The sequence below is a fragment of the Anopheles funestus genome, chromosome 3RL (genome assembly GCF_943734845.2).
Source record: "Anopheles funestus chromosome 3RL, idAnoFuneDA-416_04, whole genome shotgun sequence".
In the NCBI taxonomy this organism is placed as follows: domain Eukaryota; kingdom Metazoa; phylum Arthropoda; class Insecta; order Diptera; family Culicidae; genus Anopheles; species Anopheles funestus.
Genome location: NC_064599.1, coordinates 49256716 through 49281411, shown reverse-complemented (window position 1 = coordinate 49281411; position 24696 = coordinate 49256716). Strand labels below are relative to the sequence as shown.

General features: G+C 40.7%; 2 protein-coding genes across 10 annotated transcripts in view; one reads left to right on the top strand and one right to left on the bottom strand.

The window, feature by feature from the left end:
- The first annotated feature begins 1407 nt into the window (after nucleotides 1-1407).
- LOC125769468 (uncharacterized) lies at nucleotides 1408-2145 on the top strand. The gene is made up of 2 exons (XM_049438201.1): nucleotides 1408-1503; nucleotides 1606-2145. Exons 1-2 carry the CDS (start codon nucleotides 1408-1410, stop codon nucleotides 2062-2064), a joined length of 555 nt encoding a protein of 184 aa, XP_049294158.1. The 3' UTR covers nucleotides 2065-2145.
- Nucleotides 2146-3326: 1181 nt separating this feature from the next.
- LOC125769601 (uncharacterized) overlaps nucleotides 3327-24696 on the bottom strand; it is a 118614-nt gene continuing 97244 nt past the window's right edge. Inside the window, exons 3-7 of one of the 9 annotated variants that reach the window (XM_049438355.1) lie at nucleotides 10840-11007; nucleotides 8680-8889; nucleotides 8288-8595; nucleotides 3888-8222; nucleotides 3327-3817 (exon numbers count right to left, since the gene is read on the bottom strand). In XM_049438355.1, coding sequence (XP_049294312.1) covers nucleotides 7018-8222; nucleotides 8288-8595; nucleotides 8680-8889; nucleotides 10840-10874 — 1758 coding nt within the window. In that variant the 5' untranslated portion in view covers nucleotides 10875-11007 and the 3' untranslated portion in view covers nucleotides 3327-3817; nucleotides 3888-7017. The other 8 variants (XM_049438357.1, XM_049438356.1, XM_049438351.1 and 5 more) reach the window with 8 other exon arrangements.

Here is a 24696-nt window from a genome sequence, read left to right as displayed (position 1 = left end):
TACACGAATTAAAATGAACTCCAAATGAACTTTGTAATGAACTATTAGGACAAGGGGATAAACAGTAGCAAAGGGAAAGCCATCGGTGTAACATCATTTTTAATCCACCAAAAATATCACAATTTTCGAATACGTCACCGCCAGTCCGAAATTATACAATGGTCTTCACTACAATCAACACATATGCCCGTTCCTACTATTGAATCATTACTAAACGTAGCAGCTGAATTTGAATTGAAATGTAATTTTCCACATTGCATCAGAACCATCGACCGAAAACATATTCGCATGAAGCGACCTTCTAACACTGGGTCGCAATTCTTCAATTATAATTTTTTTTTCTGTTCACCTACAAGCAGTTGCAGATGCAAACTGTAAATTTATAACTATGGATGTTGGTGATGATGGCAGAAGGAACGATAGTGGAGTGTTCGTAAATACTTCGGCATACCACCACCTTGAGAACAATAGTTTCAACACTCCTCCACCAGAATCATTACCAGGCATAAATTGTAATATGTCATACGTTTTACTTGGGGATCAAGGATATCCGTTAAAACCCTATTTGATGAGGCCTGACAGCAGCAACATGGATGCTGCTAAAGAAAACTTTAATTACCGATTGAGTAGTGTAAGAATGACGGTAGAACGGGCATTCGGGATTTTAGTAACGAAATACAGACGCTTGAAAACCGAACTACAAGTAAGACCCAAAAACATTGATATTAGTATCAATCTTCATACACAAATTGTCTAGACAAGTTGTCAAAAACGGATGGTTTGGATCATGACAGTCGTGTTTGTGATCTGTTGGAAAAATAAAATTTAACGAAAGGCAAGCTTACAAACAAACTGCCAAGATTTGGATCATTATACACAAACGGAAAGCCGAAACTGTCAAACAGGTTTCCGTTAGCTTTTCGTCACGGAAAGGCGCCAAAATGTAAGTATTTTACTTCGGAAACTATCGAAAAAAATAAATAAGTAAAAATTTCAAAGTATGATTGACGCTATGCATGTACATATATAACATAAAATTTATATATGTTTGCTGGTGGCTGGCGAGATTCCAATATATCGTACTGTTGTTTCTGCTCAAGAAAGTACTGTTGTTGAATGGTAACCGCAGAATGGCCCGGCGCACAGGAAGGGGCATCAGGTTAACGTTCAATAGCACCGAACGCCAGTAACTTCTTCGACATTCAAAAGCATATAATTATTCATATGTAATTATTATATATTTATGTATATTTATGTAAGTATAAGTATATTTATGTAATATTTATTGTATGTTGTCACTCATAACACATCATATTTTTTGGGACTAACAAGGAGCCTCGCACAGCCAAGGTGCAATACCAGCACTTGGTAGAAAAGCGGGAAGATGTCCCGGACATAGCGCGGGGAATGTATAAGGGAGACCAGACCGCATTCTGGGAGGAAGTGGTCCAACATCTCAACGCCCTTGGACCGTCAATTAGAACGGGTGCAACGTGGAAGAGGGCAAGTTTACTAGTGCAACATAATTTTCTTCATTTTTTTTTAAATATTCCCTTTTTGTTTTACAGGTGTGGTTCGACTACAAATGCGCCGTAAAAAAAAAAGCTGCGCCAGAATCGGGCATCGTTGTTGGCGACTGGTGGCGGTCCTTTCCATCAAAAGCCATTGAACGACATCGAGGAAAGGGTAGCCAGTCTCACCAACCTGAAGGCTACAATAGCGGGCAACTCGGGTCATTCTTACGGCATGCCAAAAGCAACAGCTATCAGTAACAACAACGATAGCAACAAAAACGACAGCAACAACAACGACTGCTACATCGAAAGCAACAACAACCACCAGCCAGACGAAGATGTGTCTGAAGAGCGGGCCGCAGCACCTCCACCGGGGCGAAAAAGACGCGTTAAGCGTAAAAACACGGAGGAGGTGTTGCGGCAAAATCAACAAATGATAGACCTCATGCGGCAGAGCATTGGGGTCCAAAAGCAACAAACAGAGGCCCTGAGGAATGCCACAAGCGCCATAGAAAGAGCAACCGAATTATTTAAAAATATTTCTAAGTAGTATTAGTTTTTTAGTTTGTTAGTTAGTTTAGTTTAGTTAGTATAATTTATTGAAATCAAATGAACTGCTTCCATGAATTTATTAGTTTAGTTTTACTTAGTATAGTTTAGTTGCTCTAGTTTTAGTTAGTCTAATTAAAATAATTACAGGAATTTTGTGATGAACTAGTATGTGATATATTTAACAAAGAAAACCATGAATTTAACTGTTTGCCATCTGCCTTTTTTTAATCAGAACTTGGCTCTTTCATTCCATACGCAATACACATGTTGTGTAAGATGCAACATACGTTTGTTATTTGAGTTGCTTTCACTGGAGTGTAGTGCAACTGTCGAACACCTAACAAACATCTAAATCTATTTTTAAGCAATCCAATGGTGCGCTCTACTATTTCCCTACCTAGAGAATGGTTTTTATTAAATGCAGCATCTGGTGTGTTTGGAGCAGGATTACGTTTGGGGGTAATCAACCACGGTTTTGATGGGTATCCAGCATCACCTGAGAACTTTTAAAAGATTGTTCACATAAAAGATTATTTACAGGATAATTTAATGTATTACCTAGTAGCTTGAATGTAGTTTCTCGACTTCGATACTTGCTTTCGAAAAAAGCATCAACTCTGGTCACATTCCAAATATGTGAATCGTGATTGGCTCCTTCGAATTTGGCATTCACGCAAACGAATTTTCATGAGATGGTCGCAAATCTACCGGTACCAAAAAAAAAATGAAGTACACATCAAAAGACACAAAACGTTACCTTTACTTACAATCATCGCATTTAAACTGTAATAACCCTTTCGGTTAAAATGCTGGTCGTAATCGTCCGCTGGTGCAATAATTTTGATGTGTGTACCATCAACACACATCACAACACCAGGGATGCCACTTTTGGAGAAAAAGTATCGTCGCGCATCTTGTTGCTCATTTGGCTCCATCACTAAAGAGATCCATTTGTTCCGAAGGGTTTCTTCCATTACAAGCATTTTGCAGAGGCCACGGAGAAAGTAGACTGAGCAATAGCTTTGTTGAAGTTCCATTTTGATAGCTGCCTTCAGCTAGAAATCGCAGAGTAGCAACCAACATTTCTTTTGGCGTAAGCCCTTTTCCCTTAACCGGTGGAAACTTTGGCTCGATCTCCGAAAGAATGTCGAGGAAAATTTGCTTCGACACACGAAAATTTTTTTTAAATCTAAAAATAACAACCACGAAATGAAACATGTTTAATACGATTTGCACAAGTGATGGGCTTGTGTAACTCACGCTTGGCTAGTAAGCTGTAAGGGGTCGAAAACACTTCGAAGGAGTCGGCGTTGTTTTGCCAGATCTTCCGTTGCTTCTTCTTCACTGCTACTATTGTCACTTACGTAGCACGAGAAAATCATTTTTAATGTTTAAATTTTTTATTTAAACCACAATCTTTTTTTAAGCTAACAGTAACTGGTGGAGGTAACGGAAGTGTTTAGGTTTTTTGTTTTGATTTTGAACAGTTTGACACATCGATGGTTCCCAGCGGTCAAATTCTTCGTTAAGCGGGCTTCTTAGGGGCTTAACGAAGATCTTTTTTGCGTATGTGTTAGTGTGTAGTGCCGCATAGGTATGGGTGCGTTATTGGCTATGCATAGTGGAAAGTTGTCATTAATTAAAAAGGACATAAAATGAAATGTTTTTTTTTATTATTATAATTTTATTCACAAATTTCTTCAAAAACTTCAAAACTTCACTTGCTGGAAAATGCGGGCAAATGTGTTGGTCTGTAAACAGAAAATAGTTGAAATTAGCAGTTATTTCAATAAGTTTTCTGTAATATTTCTAAGTACTTACTTATGTGGTGTAAAATTTTGTCCTCTCTGCATGGTACTTTGTACACTTTGTTTGCGTGGTTTTCTGCGGTCCGTGCCAATAAATTGTTTCGGATGTAACTGCAATTGTAAAAGCGTAATGTAAATAACATGTAATTGATATAATTCGTTGCATTAAACGCCTTACCAGACTCTCAGCAGCCATGAAACAGTTTCAGCACCACTTTGTTCCGGAGGCACGCAGGTCAAGTATCCTCCCTAATTCCAAGTGTTTTTTCACTCCATATCCCTAACTAAACTATCCAGTCACTTGAAAAACGCGTGCTCATTTGATTCGAAGCCATTTTTACCCTTTTATAACCATTGTATCTCTCTGTTCTATGCAATAAACTAAACAAACCTTGCACTTCGAAAGCAACACAAAATATGACGGCCGAAGAATGACGGTGCTGTCAAAATGGTTTTCTACACACACAAAGATATTCCATGAGCTCGGTGTGTAAATACACAACGCGGAGCACGTCGAACTTCAGCAAAGTGTGAAAAGAGCGAGACAAGAACATGCTTGACGAACGAAAAAACAGAGATAGCTTGTGTTGACACGCAAAAGTATAGGCCAACGAGGGTTGTAAGGGGATGAAACGAGGTGAAACGCATGAAAGCTTGACCGCTGGGTTGCTTTGATTCTGTTTTAACGAAAGAAAAAATTTGACGAATCTTGTGTTTAACAAGAATGGTTTCATGATCCAAATCTAAATTCCGTTTGTCTTGGCTCACTTGTCTTGTCAAAATTCCGTTTGTGTATAAAGATTGATACTATTGTAGTGAAAACGGTATGTTTGTTGCACAATATTTGCATGGATACAAAAGACAGCAACGGGGTAAATTGTGCACCTACCGAAGCGAACACATCGTTTGTAAATCAAACAAATTCAAGAAGCAATAATCGGTCAAGCCAACCAGCCCTAGCGACAAAAATGACCACAAATTCATCCCAAAATATTCATTTTGAAAATGGTCGAGCCAGGGTCGAGGCGAGGGTCGACGTGTCGTGGTCCCTCGACCTTTTGGCAAAGTGAACAAGACCCGTACTAAAATGAATCGTAACCTGCCGTGAACCGAAAGCAAAAATTTTGTTATCTGGGTAGTTTTCCCCCTCCAAGTCGCGTGTTTTGATTGGTGGTAATATCCATCATATGTTCTATTTTTAGTTCTTTCCTTTTGGAGGAATGGATGGATAGAACTGTTGTTAGGTTCATTTTCTTTTCCCACTCTTCTCTGTCGAAGTTGTGTGTTGTGTGTGTGTATTTACCACTACCGCCGCATTTTCAGTTCTAGCTAACTTTTATTTTTTTACTCCTTTATGGACAACTTTTTCACTGCACTGTCTACTCGTATGTAGAGGTATATATTTGGTTGGACGGTGGAGTGTAGTGTGAGGGTGGGAGCGAGGGAAGTTCGAGGATGCGAGCGGAGGAGGTTATCGGTCGTTCCATTTGTTTGTTGGTTATATTTAAAGGGAAGAACAGACGGTTGTTTTTAAACGAAGTCTTGACTGGCGCGAATTGATTTTTTTGGAAATGAGAAGAAAGGATTTTTTAGTTAGGATTGAACTAAGGCTAGAGAAGCGCTTGTCCTTAGCGACACATGCTAATTCGCTTACGGCCACCGAACTAGACGCTATACCACGCATTTACGAAGCGACAAGATACCAAAAAGGTTAACATATTCACATCATACACATAATTACAAGTAAGTACCTTTTTGTATGGGAGTGTAGGAATATATGAATCTATTAGTTTTGTTTGTTTTTTTTTGTAGTTGCATCATGAATGTGGGAGATTCTTTTACTGTAGGTGACGTAACAGTTACTTGCACTTCTTCAGAATCGAAACCTTTCGTATGCCCTGGTTTGCTTGAACCTGCAGTGACCATTGTACCGACTATTCCACCGAACATCCCTACAGATGTATGGTTGCTGGATGCGGTCGAAAACGCAACATCGGAAGCATCGGTTAAAGAACCCTTAATCAAGGAGCCTTTAACAAATCCGGCATGTGCTGAACTGATCAAAGAAGAGGCTGCTAAAACTCGCAGACAACTTGCGGAATTAGGAGTAATGGTAGAAGTAATAGGGGAACATGTGTGTGTGCCATATGCCTCTAAAAAATCAAATTTTCAGTTCACAAAGATTGCCAATGAGGAACATTTTAACCATTTAAACATTAATTTAGCGAATGAAACTTTTAAGTCACAATTTCTTGACTGGCTTGAAAGTCATATGAGCAAAACCGATAGCCAAAATAGGATGCACCAAACCAGAGACCTAATTTTTGAAAACGATTTTTTTGCTCAATGCTCCTGGAGAGGCAGAGGAAAAAATGGACCCAAAATCCCTTTCGCTGCATACGAAAATGTAGTGGAAATATTTCGTATAATGGGCAGTACACCATTAATGACGCTATCTGAATATGGTGCGATAATATTTTTGAAAAGTAAATTAAAGCATGCTGCGGACCGAGTCCATTTAAAAGGCAGGAAAACCTTTTGTTTAAATCGAAAAAAAAAATAATTTTGCTTAGAGATTTTCTTTTTCATTTTATATTTTATTTAGTTTTCGGGTTTTTCAAGAATTTCCACTCTCTCTTCTGGTTTGGGGTTCCTGGACAAAAAGAAATAAAGAAATAAAAATAATTAAAAAAATAAGTATTGTTTTATGTTTATTCTTGAAGTGCAACCACCATCCTACCGAATACTATTGCTTTTTAAATATGAGTTAATACATTTTAATGATGATGATAGTGGATCCCACCTCATACCCACACATAGCATTGAAAAGAACGAAATTTTAATGGACATATAATAAATTTGACTGATTTTAGAACTGAAAACGAAGGGAAGCAAGGATGGGTACCAATAGTCCCTTTAAACGCGCGCGTGTTTCAGTGCTATGTAGTTCCATATTTTCATAATCATCATTTTTATTCCACTATCATCATCACTATTCTAACCATAACCATCCATCTTATCACCATCACCATTATTCTTAACCAAACACCAATATATATGTTAATTAAAAAAATCCGCATGCTACCTTCAGTCTAATACTATGTTACTGTTATTGTTAAATGTGTTAAACATGCAAAAAAATGTTAATTTGTCAATTTTAAAGTATGAAGTAATGGGAAAAAGACATATCCATTGCCAGACTTTTTTTGTACTGCTACTAATTTACATTTTACATTAGAAGTTGTTATTTTTGCTGTTGTTAGTGCAAGATCGGAAATGTTAGCATGAAATATGTTAATTTTAGCTGAAGATAAGGAAGAGATTTGAAAGTAAGTTCTAAATTTTAGTATGGGGAATCCATTAATGACGATTCTAGAAGAGTCAGGGGAGCGTGTAGCAGAACTAAATTTAATAATTGCGTTAGAATCAGTTAAAAACCATTGATCATTTTCTGTGCATTTTAGTATAAAACTTGAGGACATATGTAGGATAGTGAGTTGGGATTTTTGCTCTATTAATGGATATTCTGGATGTGTAGGAGGATTATAGGTTTCAAAATTATTTAGTTCGGAAATACGGTTCGCTGCCTGTTCTAAACATTTCCAACCACTTCTCATACTGCGCTTTATATTGCGGAGGTATCCCTCAAACGGATACGTTGAAATTGTGGGGAGTGGACCAAAATTACAAATATCATCATATATGTGCTGCAAGTTATGAATGTTGCTTGTAAGATGCTCCCGTCCATAAGTACGAGGCACCTCTAAAATAAACTCTTCTATCAAACGTTTCCCTTCTACCCACAGTGGTTTGTAAACTTCTGTCGAAAATATCGTTATGGCGCAAAAATATTTCAAAAAATGGTCGTACTCTTCTTCAGGCAAATAATCGCGTAATATTACTATACCACCATAAAGTAGAAAATATTTAAATTCTGATCCCTTCCAATATTTTAAAAATTTGAGGGATCTCATCCGCCTAATTATTTCCGATGGAAGCTTCATATTCATAATGAATGTGGAAATATTATCGATCTGTTCTTGAGACCATTTCTCATCCGAGCTAAATTTTGCAGTTTTCCAATGCATTAAAAATTTTTTTGTTGCTCCATGGTCTAATAAATGGAGACTGTCACTGGTCACAACATTCTTGATGATATCAAAATCATCCAACTCTGTGAGAGGAGTTGGTTCCCTATGATGCCTGCCATATCCTTGCATCCTAAACATTGAATCAGTGCGCGCTGCTGCACCAACTCCCACAAAAATAACCTTTCTTTCTTCTGCTAAATATTCCCCGTGGCAAGTACATTTCATACAACCTTCCTTGCCATTGTAGTATCTTACTCCTAAAAAGATTACAATAAACAGTCAGTCATACAGTCGATTCTTGCACACACTATGTTTTCTTTACCTTTAATCAAAGCACGTGCTGGAGCATCACCAATTATGCAGCGAAGTTTAAAGGGCCTTGTAATACTATTTAAAGTAATGCCATTTCTATGTAAATGGTTTAACTCATTTACTAAAGGCCTTAAATATTCTTCTGCATTTTCCGGCTTAGAATATCCACAAAAAATAGCAACCACTCTAATTGCCGCTTGAGGTATTCCTTCCACTCTCATTAGTATAGGCCAAAAGCATGTCGTTCCACTTGTGTGCAGCGGGAGCCCGTCCATGGATAGTGTAACCTCAATGGTGTTTATTTCACTGTTGAAATTACTGTAATAGAAGTGACGGTAAAGTTAAAATTTATATGGGACATATATAAAGTAAACTCGTGTATGTATAACTTAATTTACTAACCGAAAGTAACATTGCAGTGCTTTTTCGATCCCTTGATACCAAAAATCTCCTCCTGAAATAGGAACTATCTGTGATCCGATGTTTTGAGGAGTGCGCAAGAGCGTCCGGGCATCTTTGGGTAGCTGGAAATTAGTAGTGTCACGTAACAGAGCCATTAGTTTATTCGTCGTGTCATGCGTGAGGTTCGTGGACAGCACCAAATGCTTCAACCTGGAATGAAATGGAAGCTCATTTAATTGATTAGCATCCGAAGACAATGAAAAATTTTCTTCAGAATAATTTTCCGGCTGCTCCAACGATCCGCTGTCATCATCTTCTTCCGCCGAACTATCATCGGGTACCGGAGCATCTCCTTCGTCAAACACTACACTTATGCACGTGTTCACATCAGGAACAACATTAAGATGGTGTTCTGGTGCTTGTCCTTCGTTCGCAATTTCCACAATACTCGAAGTAGCCGCTGTAGTTGACTGAGAAGACAGCCGGTTTTCCTCCTGCATTTGAAAACGCGATTGTCGCACTGCAATTCGCCTATACAGCTTGTTGGATTGCCGTAATTGTTTTACGAATTCCGACATTTTGCTAATCAAACGATTAACACGATTTATGATGTTTATCAACACTTAATCAAATAAAAATCTGATCACAGTATTAAGTAAAATGTTCGTATGATTTGATGAGTTATGATCACAATCAGAATCAGTATGAGAATGATTTTAACTTAAGCATGCCGTTTCGAACCATGTGAGAATAAACAATATGATCGAAAGAAAATATCTTCAAACAATTAGTGGGAAAGAGCGAGTAGTATAACGTCTACTTGCCTTATACACACTAGGGAAATATCTAGTCTAAACAGTATGTAGGCGGAAGAGGGCAGGCAACAGTACGAGAATTTAAAGGGACATCGTGTGTGTGCAATGCATATGGGTCAGGGGGGTGTGAAACAAGAAGCAATGCAGGGTGCAAAATTCATCGTAGTCGTGACGACGAACGCTTGTTGGTACGAGCAGCAAGGCAAGAGGAAGCAAGAGTAGGAGCAAATGACCGGCCGAGCAGACGATGAACATTTTCGTGTTCTCGAATGAAGGTTTTTGCTCTTATCGTGAATTTTTGGGACAGCGCGGACATTTTTAGAGGGTCGGCGTTTTTTTTATATGGAGTTTGGATGAATTTGTGGTCATTTTTGTTGCTAGGGAGCTTACAACAATATGGATAATTTTAAGAACTATAGCCTCAATTATCATACACAAATTATAAAGACAAGTTGTCAAAAATGGAAGATTTGTATTATGACAGCCAAGTTTGTGATCTGTTGGAAATATCAAATTTAACGAAACGAAAGTTTACAAACAAGCAGGCTAGATTTGCATCCTTATACACAAACGGAAACCCGAAACTCTCAAACAACTTTCCGTCAGCTTTTTCTCACGGAAAGGTGCCAATTTCGGAGCGCGTGGCATATTTTTGTTGCATTTTAGTGCATAAACTATTGGAATAAGTAAATGTTCTTGTAAAAACATTAATTTATGAATAATTTTTCATGTTTTCGCTCATTATATTGCATATGTTTAGGATCAACAAAAAGCCTCGCATATCCATTTGTACTCTGAAATTTCTTTCACAATTCCCAAACATTTGGCGAACACCACAGAGATAGAAAAAAACACGACATTAAACATGTTAAATATTTTTTGCACAAATATTTCGCATACTTAACACGCGCTCGTGTGATAAGTGGCAAAGGATCAGAAATAATTCAAAGGAGTCGTATTTGTTATGCCAGATCGTCCGTTGTATCACTTACGTAGCAGGAGAAAATCATTTTAATGTTTTAATCAATTATTTAATACACAATCTTTTCTCAAGCTAACCGCAATGAGAGTTGTTAACGGTTTTTTGTGTTGATTTTGAACAGTTTGACACATCCATGGTTGCTTTGATACAGCTTTAACGAAACAAAAATTTTGACGAATCTTGTCTTGTCACAAGAATGGTTTCATAATACAAATCTATTTTCCGTTTGTCTTGGCTCACTTGACTTGAGACATTTCCGTTTGTGTATGAAAATCGATGTGTATATGTATAACGGTGAAGTTGAACAGTAAAAGTTGTAGTAAATTTACCTATAATATGTAAATAAACGACTCTTGTACTCACCATTCACTCCAAACGCATCGCTGATGTGGTCCCATGCTTCTTTCTCCATCCTACGGTTGTGGTAATTGCGGTCTTGCACATTCCATAGGAGAGGAATGTTCTCGACCATGTCGATCAGCTGCTCCTCGTCAATTTGAGTATTTTCCATTGTGGCTGAAACAATCAATACTGTAAATATGTAATTATAAAAACTTCTTTACTTTCTTCGCCTAATTTGGTGATGTTTCCTAGCAGGCCACCAAGGTTATTATAGGAGACCAGGTGGTGGAAAGCAGTACGTTTTGACATTTTGCAGTTGCAAAAACACCCCTGGTTCTGTTAAAAGGCAAGGAATTTTGGTAAAATTTTAAATTTTCCTACGCATGGTGATTTACGTGTGAAATGGATACAATTTTGCGAACGGGATGCAAATTGGCAACCTTTGAAATGTGGTGTTATTTGTTCCAAACATTTTCGGGAAGAGGATTACCAAATGTTATCTCGAAGCGGGACCAATACAGGATTGGCGAAACTTTACCCAAATGGTAAATATTTATTCATCATTGGCGATTTAATATGCTTCTTAGTTTTATAAACGTGTTTGTCGTTACATAACAGATACGGTCAATCCCCGTGTATACGTGTAATTAATATTATAATTTGTTCGGTTAAACTCATATGTTCGTATAAACAACCATAAATACTTTGTCAGGAGGATCTAGTTACAATTCATGAAAAACAAAAAGCACACAAATACAAACGCTAGATGGTGTAAATTACTTTGAAATATTTAATTATGCTAAAAAAACGAACCAAATAATGCACGCAATAACATTATGCTCTTCTATTTATGCAGTATGGCTATACTAAATTATATTTTTAGAGCTAATTTACTCTTGGTTTTGAATTAATTATTTTTTCAAGCGTGCAAGCGTGCAAGGTTATAGGTACTCAATACAGTTTAGATGACAGAAAATGTATAAATAGCTTGTTCAATAATAAATGTATGGGATCTACAAACGAATAATGTTCTAATACGATCATTTGTTTTTCAGCTGTTCCGTCAATCCGTTGTGTTCCAAGTACTCCAAGTAATGATATCATGAACAATTTAATTGTGGGTGATAATGTTGGTGATAGTGATATCGAAAACATTCATTTTAATTCAATGTTTACGAATCAAACGAATGTTTACTGTTCGATAGCTCGTTCGGATGGAATTCCTGGATGATGATGTGCACACGGTGATGTTTCAACTTAGACTAACTTCTATATTATACATAATTCACTTACATCTATCCTAGTTCCCTATTCACATTTACATATTTACATTACTTAAATTACACATTACACATACGCACAAATTATTGCTGAAATCTAATTGCCTAACTGTAGGCGCCGACATTCCCGCCCACCAAAAAACACGTTTTTTTTTTAAGTTTCGCTCCGCTTATTTTCATCTATTGTGTTTTCTTCTTCATGTTTGCTATTACTGTCAATGGGAAGGATGCATATTCTTGTTACAGGACGCTTTACTTCTTTTGATTGTGCCGTTTTCATTGTGACTACCCTAACCACACCATCCGTACCGGGATGAATATCTGTTATTCGTGCTAAAGGCCATTTCAAGGGGGGTACATTATCTTCGCGTATTATCACTAACATTCCAGGTTTGATCTCGGTTGCTTCGCAATTCCACTTGCTTCTGGCATGGAGCTGTTGTAAATACTCGGTACTCCACCTCGCCCAGAAGTGTTGCAAACGTTTTTGTACCACGCGCCAGTGGTTTAAACGGTTCTCCGGAATGTCCTTCAATGCGATATCAGGAATAACCTGCAAATGGTAACCAGTAAGAAAGTGACCTGGGGTTAGTGCTTGTAAATCAGATGGATCATGTGATAACGGTGTTATTGGCCGAGAATTCAGGCATAACTCGATTTCTGCCAACAACGTCACCAAATCTTCAAACGATGTAGATGCTGTTCCAAGAACTCGCTGGAGATGGTGTTTCATGGACCGCACAGCTGACTCCCATAGACCTCCGAAATGCGGTGCACGGGGCGGTATGAACTTCCATTTGAATCCCTTGTCAGCACTCCAGGTAGTTACGGCTTCTCGATGGTGGGTTGATTGAAGGAGCTGGTACAACTGGTGCAGTTCATTCGAGGCGCCTTTAAAGTTGGTTCCGTTGTCTGAGTATAGTTCTGATACCAGACCTCTCCGAGCGACAAACCTTCTTAGCGCGGAGATAAATGCAGCCGTACTCAGATCCGATACAAGCTCCAAGTGCACTGCGTGTGTCACGAAGCACACGAACACTGCCACAAATGCTTTCGTTGGTGCTGCTCTGCGATGCCTTTCTTTGACGTAAACCGGACCAGCATAGTCGACACCGGACACTGCAAATGCCCTGGCCTCGGTTACTCTGCTCGGAGGCAAGTTTCCCATGGGTTGATTGATGTGTTTTGGATTTACCTTAAAGCAACGCATGCACTTGTGGTAAACACTTCTAGCTACCGATCTCACTCCTATGATCCACAAACTTTGCCTTATGGTGGAAATCATCAATTGTGGACCCGCATGTAAGAGCTTTAGATGATAATGCTGTACTAACAAGCTCGTTAAACGGTGGTTTTTCGGGATAAGTATCGGTTGTTTCATGTCACTATCAAGCTGTGAGTTCGCTAAACGTCCGTTAACACGCATTAGGCCTTGATCATCTATAAACGGATTCAAGAATCGTAAGGGAGAAGTTCTTGGTACACATTTCTTTGCTAACATTGCCTTAAACTCTTCTGAAAACTGATCCTTCTGTGCAAGCCGGTATAAGAACTTGTCAGTTTCTACCAATTCTTCCGTACTTAGACCACTGCTGGTATGCCCTGGAGGTTTGGCACCTTTTCTTCTAGCACGCAAGAGGTTTAAATAACGTAACCAATAACCAACACCTTTGCGTAGAGCCGTGTATGTTGAGCAGCGCTCGAACAACCTATCACTAAAAGACTCTTCAACCGGTGAAGAGACTAGTAACACTGATGTTCGTTCCTCGTCTGTGGTTATCGGTTTTTGATTCGGTGAAACTGGCCACATATCCTCGTTTAAGGGGAGCCATGAGGGCCCCGCCCACCATTGCCTTGCATCAATTAGAGCCTTGGCATCAGTTCCTCTTGATACCAAGTCTGCAGGATTGTCAACACCAGGAATGTGTTTCCATATACAGTTCTGAGTTTTCGCTTGAATCCTTCTTGTTCTATTTGCCACAAAGGGTTTCCACCTGTCACTAGGAGAGTTTATCCAATACCATGCCGTCATCGAGTCTGTCCACATGTAGCATGTAACTTCTTTGGCAACCGCACGTTGCACTAACTGGTACAGATTGCTTGCTAGTAATGCCCCACACAGTTCAAGCCTTGCAATGGTGAGTTTTTTTGAAAGAGGCGCTACCTTTGACTTTGATATGAATAATCTGACCACTATTTCTCCTGAATGACTATTCCGACTACGGATATAGCAACAAGCGCCGTAGCCTTTCTCTGAGGCGTCACAAAATATGTGTATCTGATAATTGTCCTCTGCTCTATCGATCACTGTTCTCGGAACACTAAAATCACTTAAATACTTCAACTCAGCGTAAAAGTTCTTCCATTCTACTTGCAGCTCATCAGGGAGGGGATTATCCCAGTTCCAACCAGAGCCTCGTGACTCTTTATACGACCACACACGCTGCATGAACATCTTTGCTTTCATCTTTACACGATCTATGATTCCCAGCGGATCGTACATACGAGCAATACACGATAAGATTTGCTTCCCGGAGTAGCTAGTTTGTTGTTCTATCCCCTTTATGTTCAGTTGCATCCTATCAGATCTTGGAATCCATAATAGCCCCAAAAGGGATATTGATGATTTGCTGGCTTGCTCAACTGCAACTGATTCACATTGCCTTTGTTGTGGAATACCTTCTAGCGTTTCTGGGTAGTTTGAAGCCCATTTTCTAAGGCTGAATCCTGCTTTGTTCATAAGCTCATCTAACTGCTTTGCTATTTGGTTTGCTTCTTCGATAGAGTCTGCACCTGATACAAGATCATCAACATAAAAATCGTCCTTACTCTTCAAAGCCTCTGGATAGTGACGACCATAGTCTTGAAACACTCGTAGCAAAGTTCTTATGGCGAGAAATGGTGCACACGCTGTGCCATAAGTCACAGTATTCAGCTCATACACGGAAATAGGTTCTTCGCTTTCTTTCCTCCATAGAATACGTTGCAGCTTTCTGTCTTCTTTCGCTACTAAAACTTGACGATACATTTTGGCTACGTCTGCGACTAATGCCACTTTCTTCATTCGAAAACGCAACAGAATTGGAATAATATCTTCTTGAATTGTTGGACCAGTCAGCAAAATGTCGTTCAGTGATCGCCCAGAACTAGACTTACACGAAGCGTCGAACACCACTCTACACTTAGTAGTGGTACTCTCCCTTTTCCAGACTGCGTGATGGGGCAAATAATAGTCCTTTCCAACTTCCAATTCAACATTATTGTAGCTCGCCACTTTCGTCATGTGACCTAACTGTTCGTATTCTTCCATAAACTCTACGTATTCCTTTTTCATGGCTTCATCTTTCTTCAGTCGCCGTTCAATCGATAAAAATCGCCTCAACGCGGTTTCCTTTGAGTCTCCCAATTGTTTTTCGTATTCTTTCACCTTTGGCAACTGTACCACGTATCTACCTTCTTCGTTTTGGATCGTAGTATCGCAGTAGAACCTTTCACAACTCAAGCCTTCTTCTGATGTTTCCTTTTCTTGAGGAATGTCTTCAAGGGCGGCAAAATGTCTCATTAAATCGATCAGATTCTCTTCTTGGACACAATGACACAAAACACTGTTGTTACTGTACTCGATGCTGTCTCGCATTGGTCCGCTCACAATCCACCCAAATTTGGTCTTTAACAGGCTTGGCAAATGAGGTGCAACCTTAATATGGCCCTTTTCTAATAGATCCGCAAACAACTCAGCTCCAATTAATAGATCTACTCTTTCCGACTTAAAGAATGTAGGATCTGCTAATCTCACCCCACTTGGAATATTCCATCGATCTACATTCACTGTCTGAGCCGGAACATCTGCCGTTACCCGTTGTAACACCACAAAGTCTAGTACTGCAGAAAACCTTGACACTCTTGATCTTACTGTTGCCGTTACCATACTATTTGCTGTTAATGCCATTGCACCTACTCCAGATAACGAGCTTAGCATCCGCTGTCTACTCAGTCCCAATTGTTGAGCCAATCTTTCCGTCATGAAATTGGACTGGGCTCCCATGTCCAATAATGCCCTGGCAGGAATTTCTTTACCGCATGAATCTAACAGAAGCACTTGGGCTGTAGAAAGCCAAATAGTCTCTCGCTTCTCTAAATTCCTGTTGTGCATAGTGGCATTTACGACTGGTGGTACTGCTACTGATGCTTCCTTTGGTCGGCTGCATAGCATGGTGTGGTGGCGCTTTTTACATTGAACGCAACGATAAGACGATCTACACTGACGCACTCCGTGTCCTCGCTTAAGACAATTGTAGCACAAATTCTTTTCTTTTACTATATTGAGCCGTTGCTCGAGACTCATGCTCTCAAATTTCGAACACTTGAACAAAGTATGATCTTCTTTACACACCGGGCATTCTGTCTTAAACCTTTCATCCGTTTGTTCTACATGTGCCATCGTAGGAGTTCCCTTTATATTAAACTTAGCTTCTTTACGTATAACAGGCGTTCGTGTGTTACTCATCACCTTGGCTGGTCTCGTATCGATAGTCCGCACATTGTATATTTTGGAATTAGTTAACACCTTGATTCGTTTTTCGCAAAATTCGATTAGTCCCTGATATGTATCGTTTTTTGTATCTGCTGAAACTAGTTCCCATGCCAATAAACTAGTAGCCTCCATTTTGAACATAATCAAGCTTGTTAAGGGGGTGTCCCATTTGTCTATTGGCTCCTTGAGTCTTTCCATTCCCCGAACCAATCGTTTCACTTCATTTACAATCCGCGCTAACTCTTCTCCCGAGGAATCATTCATTGCTTCTAGATGATACAACGCTTTGAAGTATTCTCTTTTAATCGTCTTTGTGTCATCGTATCGCGTAAGCAAACTCTGCCAAGTAGGTTCGTAATTGTCGGCTATTAACTGCGTGTGATCGAATTGGGTTGCTACATTTCCCTTTAATGCAGATAGCAAATATTGCAACTTCGTAACTTCAGGAACTTCAACCGCCTCATGAACCATTGACGTAAATCTGTCCTTAAACGTTAACCATTTTGTGATGTCGCCATCGAACGACGGAAGGTCAATGGTCGGTAAACGCAATTTGGGATGGCATAACATCGATTGATTTACGCTTGTGCTATTTGCTGCTGGTAACGAGCCTACTTCTTCGCTCCTTTGACGAGCCACAATGAAACCTTTAACCTGTTGGTATTTTTTATAATATTCTCGTTTTTCCGTACATAGGGCCTCAATATCGCACTCGTCTTCACCCAGTAATTTTTCGCGTACACTCTCAAATGTCTTTTTTGCTTCTTCCAACGCTCCTAACTGACCTTCCAGCTGAGACGCATGTTCCTCTGCATTATACTCATTTATGAATTCAACGAAGAAATCAACGCACCTTAACGTATCGAGATATTTCCGCTTCACCGTCTGTATTTGTTTACTCATTTTCTTACTCGCAGATATTCACTCTTGTGCGGAAACTATGTGCCACACTGTAGCGTCTCCCGTCTGTGATCCTACACCACTACTCGTAACGACGCAATTGCGTGAAAGGCGATGGCCGAAGTCCTCAATTCGCGCGCAAACGTAGTAACACGCACACTTCTCCGACTAATCCTATGCTTGTTCACAGTGTTAGTTTGTGCGACGCTTCTTACACACTTGGTTACACACAAATATTTATGTTACGTACGCTTAACATGGACAAATTTTACAATCACGATATGCACGCGCAACGCTTGTACTTCAGCCTACGGATGATGACACTGTCCCAACTCGATGATCTCCTTGAAACAATCCAATTTTGAAGCTTCTCGTATTCTGTGAGCAACCTAACACGCACGCACTGTCGATCAGCGTGATCGATCGATGACCTCGTATACGTACGCAGCGCTCTTCCCAGTTCGACACTTCATAAGCAACGTTTCGTACAGTTGTCCTCCTGAGATCGTTATTCAGCATTCAGACCGTTGGGTTTCTTACTGTTTGGCTCCTCCTATCCGGTTCGAAGGACCAAATGTTCGATAGCTCGTTCGGATGGAATTCCTGGATGATGATGTGCACACGGTGATGTTTCAACTTAGACTAACTTCTATATTATACATAATTCACTTACATCTATCCTAGTTCCCTATTCACATTTACATATTTACATTACTTAAATTACACATTACACATACGCACAAATTATTGCTGAAATCTAATTGCCTAACTGTAGGCGCCGACATTTACCAAAAACCAAACGTTTCAGACAATGGGCCATTTGCCAAATTAAAAAATCAGCTAAAAAATGTTCTAGACGAAAACAATCTATTACGCAACGCAATTAAAGTTTTACAGGAAAAAATTGAATCAATGAAATCTGAAAATGGAATGAATTAAAAAAGAAAACAAAGTATTGAAAACAGAGATTGAAAAGATACAAAAAAAATAGCATTCAGCCTTGCGAGCTAATCTCGAAAATGAAAGGTTTTTTGAAAGGAACATTGTTTTCGAATCAAATTGACTTGATTATGAAGGAAAAAACAACGTGTTTAATGGAGTAAAAAGGAAGTAAGTTCTGTTTTCACCTTGCGTTATTTTGGAAAAAGAGGTTACCACTACATAGCCAAGGACATGAATTATCCCTTACCATCAATTTCGACGCTTCAAAAGCACGCTCAAAAAATTGATCTCAAGCAAGGAATTTTAGAAGATTTGCTTGTTTTCATGGAAAATTTTGCAAAACAATTGACCAAGAGATATTGTGAATGCATATTAAGTTTTGACGAGATGAAAGTAGAGAACACATTAGAATACGATCCTGCAGCTGATGAGGCAGTCGGTCCCCACGATTATATACAAGTTGTTATGGCAAGAGGACTGTTCAAACAATGGAAACAGCCAGTGTATATAGGTTTCGGTAAAAAAATGACGAAAGAAATTTTAATGGAATTTATTCAAAAATTAAGTTTTAGGGGAATGAATGTTGCTGCAATCGTAAGCGACAACTGTTCTACAAATGTAAGCTGTTGGAAAAAATTGGAACTCAATTTTATTATCCATGTGTTTCACGCACGTAGCCGTCCGTAAAAATACCACACGAAGCCGTCAATATTGTTTACACTCCTTCTAAAGTTTTATTGACACTTGCACAAATAATAATCTTTACTATCTAGACGCACGCAGCTTTGATACTTTACCAATAAACGGATCGCCGCACAGACCGAATCGCTGAAGGACACGCGCAGAAAGAGAGCGATTGATCGCACGGAGCCGCTTTTAAAGGAGCAGAGAGAGGATCCACGCCGGAAACTCTCTCCCACGCGGTTCTGTCTTTGACAGGTGACAAGAACGCACTTATTGCTCTAGGAACGCATTCGAAGCAGGGGTCGTCGGCGCGTTTGGAAGACGGGTTTTCGAACATCCTTAAACTCGATAACCACCATGATTGATGATGTGCCGGTGTTGTTGACTCGGGATCGTCGATTGACGCTTTTGCGGTAGTATGCTGTGAAACGTGTTCTCAGCAAACGGACATCGCATGATCTGAAATTACTAAGAACTGGTCTTGATGTACTTCACGTTAACCAATCTTCAGGCAAAGAGACTAAGCCATTCGCAAAACTCTTGGGTGTTCAAGTGAAGCTTTCTATCGACCCTAACATACCTCCGAACAAGATCGCATATTTGAGGATCCCTGCTGCAATTGAACTGACGGTGAACAATAAAATAAAGGAAATGCTTCATAATGACTAAACAGTATCTATGTTTATAGGAACTTTTTATCGACACGTTCTTAATTAAACTTTAGCTTTCCAAGTTTTATTAGCGGCTCGATATAACGTCAGCATACTACCATGTTAGCTTCACTCTGACTCGCGAGGTGTCATTCCATTCATGATAAACACGGGGCTAGTGTGCTGTAAGCCTTTAATGTTTGGTATAAACTGTGCGCCTGAAATTTTTCAAAGAATCATGACGGACATGTCAAACGGCATTGGCGTTGTTATTGTTTCTATCGATGATATCGTCGTCTCAGGTAGCAACAGGGAGGAACACGATTAGCGATTACTAAAAGTCTTGAGGGTATTAGAGGGAAATAATGCGAAGCTTAACCGAAGTAATTGCGTTTTCGGTGTGGAGAAGATAGAAATTCTGGGATTTCAAGTAAGCGCATCAGCCTATCTAAAGAGAAAATAGCGGCAATTAAGCACTTCCTACCACCGTCATCTAAGGAAGAATTGAGCAATTTTTTAGACCTGCTGAATTTCGTTGGTCATTTTATTCCGAATCTCTCCACAAGCACGGAACCGTTGACAAAATTTATACGTGGAGAAGTATATAATTATGTTTATTTTATTCTAAACTTATGCTACATTAAACCTAAACTAAACCTAACCAAGAACTAACACTATATGTAATTACTGGGAATATGTGTGGACAACCTGTGCGCGCAAGAGCTGACGAAGAAAGAGATCCATCTCATACAACAAATTTTCATCACACTCTCGCTATCTGACTGAAGTTTGCCTTTCTGATTTGATCGGATCCGAACGAGTTCCCCCCACGCTCTCTTTCGGTTTCTTTGATCATCATTTCTTAGAACGAGTGTTCGTTCGTTCAGCTATCAGCTAAGTCCGTGCTAGGTTAAACTCCTTGTAAAAAAGGTGTGCTAGCACTGTGCTAGTAGTGTGCTAACGCTGTGCTAGCAGTGTGCTAGCACAGTAATAGGTGTACTGTGCTGTGCGCACTGTGTGCACAGCAGCACATTACCTAACACTACCAACAGTCTGGAAAACAGGCTCCAGTCAAAGGCAAGGGTACCGCGATGGTAGCACTATGCAACGAGAATGGAGAGCCCAGGAAGGTTAAATTAAGCGATCCTTTATATACACCAAGTTTGACTCTGAACCTGCTGTCGGTGTCGCAAATCATCCAGAGAGGTGCAACAGTGACGTCTGACGATCAAATAGAATGTAGAATCACATTGGGAAAAGTGACCGTTGCTTAACGGCTTATATGTACTGAAGCAACCCTTCAGGGCAGTGATAGCGTCTCAAAGCCACCACAACATAGACAATTGAGCTATTGACCGTCTGGCCAGAGAAAACCTTAAGAATGCTGCATGAAAATTAAAAGTGTGCGTACTCCATTCCCGAGGGAATATTTATCATCGACACAGGCTCCGATGGATCTCGTACACACAGATGTCTGTGGACCAGTAGAGACACCTTACGTTACCAGATATCGATATCGATTGTGTTCTTTACTTCCTTAATCACAAATCAGATATTGCTAGCAAGATCGAGGAATACGTATTGATGGCTAACAATATTTTCGGTCGCAATCCGAAAAGTATCCGATCGGATACTCGGATCGGAGGAGGAGAATACCGTGAACATAAGCTGAAGAACTTTTATAAACATCACTGCATACAGGAGCAATTCACAGTAGGATATAGTCCTCAGCAGAATGGCGTGGCAGAGCGGAAGAACCCTCCTTGAAATGGTGAGATTTTTACTCGCTGATTCTAAAATGCACAAATGGTACTGGGCGGAGGCTCTGAATACCGCAGTCTACCTCCAATATATTTTACCAACGAAAGCAGTAGAGCGGTCACTATTGGAGTTGTGGCATGGAGTTAAACCAAATGTTAAGCATCTTAAAGTCTGCGGTTGCAGCTTGCGTACACATTCGTAAAATACTTACCGGATCAGAAAGCGCACAGATTTGTTGACAAATCAACATTTCGGCACAGACTATGACGAAGTATTTGCCCCCGTGACGAAACACACTACTCTTCGGACTTTGGAAGGGTATGGTGGTAAAATCTTTGACCAATCTTTGACCTGTGGTCGATAGATGGCGTCAATTGCTACATTTTCTTCTTGGACGGCTATGCCCTCAGGTGTCAGTGCCTCGAAACATAATAAAAAAACACGCAATTGTCACAATTACGATTGCGAACCACCCTGTACGAAAAATAGCTGAGTGACTATTGTGAGTGACCGTGAGAGGGGGTCCTTATTTTAGACTTTAGCCATCGCCGAAGCACTGGTTTCCGGATGGATATCTCGGTTTGGCGTTACCACCTACATTACATCCGTTCAATGGCGCCAATTCGAGTCGACGCTGTTTGCTGAGCTTACTCGTCTGCTCGGTTCCAGCCATCTACGGACGACGGCATACCATCCCCAGTCAAAAGGTATCATCGAACGATGGCATAGAACACTCAAGTCGTCCATCCTGTGCCACGATCCTGATCACTGTTGCGATCATCTGCCAGTGATTTTGCTCGGACTGCGGACAACCTACAAGGAAGACATCAAGGCATCGCCTGCCGAGATGGTATAGGGAACGACACTCCGAATACCTTCCGAGATTTTCATCACCAACCCGGAGAGTACTGACGAAGTTGAATTTGTTACTCAACTTCGAAAAGCTATGCGTGATCTTCGTCCCCAAGAAACCGTCAGACATGATAAGCGAAACGTCTTTGTTCATCAGGACCTGCAAACGTGCAAGAATGTATTTGTGCGCAACGATTCGGTTCATCCCTCGCTATCACCTCCATACGAAGGACCTTTCAAGATGGTAACCGAAAAGTTTTTCAAGCTGAACATTCGAGGGTGCACAATTAACGTTTCGGTGGACCGCCTGAAACCAGCAAACGAACTAGATGAGCATCAAACGACAACCGATTCAACACCCGCCGCCACAACTTCTACGATTCCTCCGACTAGAGTCACACGTTCGGGTCGACGAGTTGTTATCTCTGCGAGGTATCACTAGGGAAATCTAGTCTAGAGGGGGAGTACTGTGGCAGCTGTACCATTTGTAGTGTGCCGTTCTGTACCGCACACAATTGAGCATATTGCGATTGTTTGCCAAATGGACCAAAGGTTCCTCCAAGATTTGGTAGCGAAGATATCACCGGAACTGAGGAATGAACGGTTAAAAGAAGCATTGAAATCCGAATCGAAGGAAGCAAAAACGATTATTCAATTTTCCAAATGGTTGAAACCCACCGAAGAACTAGAAATCGCCCTCCTTGCTTCGGAAGGGAGTCAAAGATCGAAACCAGTGAAACTAGATTATAACCAAGTATAAGGCACTTACCGACAGCCCATTAACAAACGAAGATGAGAATGCCATAATTAAGGAGATAGAAAATTAACTTAAGATAAGATAAGGAGATAAGAAAATTAATTAACCGAACAACGAAGTTCTGAAACGCCCTCGTGTAAAGAACAAGGCTGTCACAAACGGAGAGATTATTTCTGACGTAGAACATACAATAATTAGCAATGAGCATGTGGCGTAACTAAATGTAGTTGACAGCTGGCCTGTAAACACGTGTGTGCAGTGCGCTCTTGCAAAAGCGTTCAAAATTCGTGTAAAACCTTGAGTATTAGCTGAAAAGTGTTTATCGTGGTAGATTTCGGTGGATTTCACGCTATAAGAGTAAATAACGCGTTCGAATTGGTCAAAAACTCTAATATGTGTAGCGTCCTTTTGCCCCATGCGGGAGCACTCACTTTTTGACGGGATAAAATGTCACCGTTTTTGGCCTGGAAGTGAGTATAAATCGTGCAAACAAGCGTGTTTGTGCAGTGCATAGAGAAAACCTGACATTTCGCGCTCGTCAGCTGCTCGAATAATAAGAAGCCGACGGAAATTTCAGTGTCCAACGTACAGCTGGCGGACCCTGGGCATTAAAAAACCATGGAGTCGGGGTTGGGCAATGATGCCCACCACCCATGGAGCAGCAGAGGGTATTGAGATTAAGAACACGGACGGTGTCCCTAGCCTCCTCTCGCACGACAGATACACCACCATCACAATTAGCTCGAGCGACAGACAAGCGCTCCCGGGCTAACGTTGAGGAGAATCTCAGCTTCTCCTCCAGCGATGACGACGATCTGGACAAAACGGTCGTCGAGGCCGCCGCGCTGCTAACGCCACACGCACCCACACCTAATGCGGGTAACAACAAAATCGAGCTGAGCCGTCAGGCGTCTGTAGCTGAGCTTTTGGAACAGCTGCAGGCTCGGGATAAGCTACAGGCAGAAATGCAGGCGGAGCTGTCCCGCCTCACAGCTCAGGTATGCTCCCTGGTGAAGGAGCTCAGCAGCACTGCCTGCCTGCCCACCCATGGACGGATGGACGACCGTGGAAAAGCGACACCCTGCGCAACGGCAGCAGCAGCAGCAGTGTTCACAGCAATAGCAGCGATCACAACAACAGCTGCAGCAACATCACGCCACCGGGTCACGTCGCAAGGCAAAGGCGGACTTGATTGAGGTAGCACCGACCAACGGTAAAGCTTGGATGGATGTTTACCGAAAGGTGCGCGTGGGTCTCGAAGGGACCGAAGTGGCGCAGCATGTAGGCATGGGAATGAGGACCCAACTCTCATATCTCCAGATGCCCCTGTCCAGAACTTCCGATAGCGAGAGGGTTTTTTCAGCTGAGCAGGACATTTTCGGCGACGACGGGACGGTCCGCATCATCACAGGAGGGGGGAGATTTACTTGAGTCATATTGACCCTCTGGCCGAAAAAGATAACATTCTCGCTGCTATTGAGGAGAAACTTTGCACGAAGGTTGGTGCCACTGCAGTCC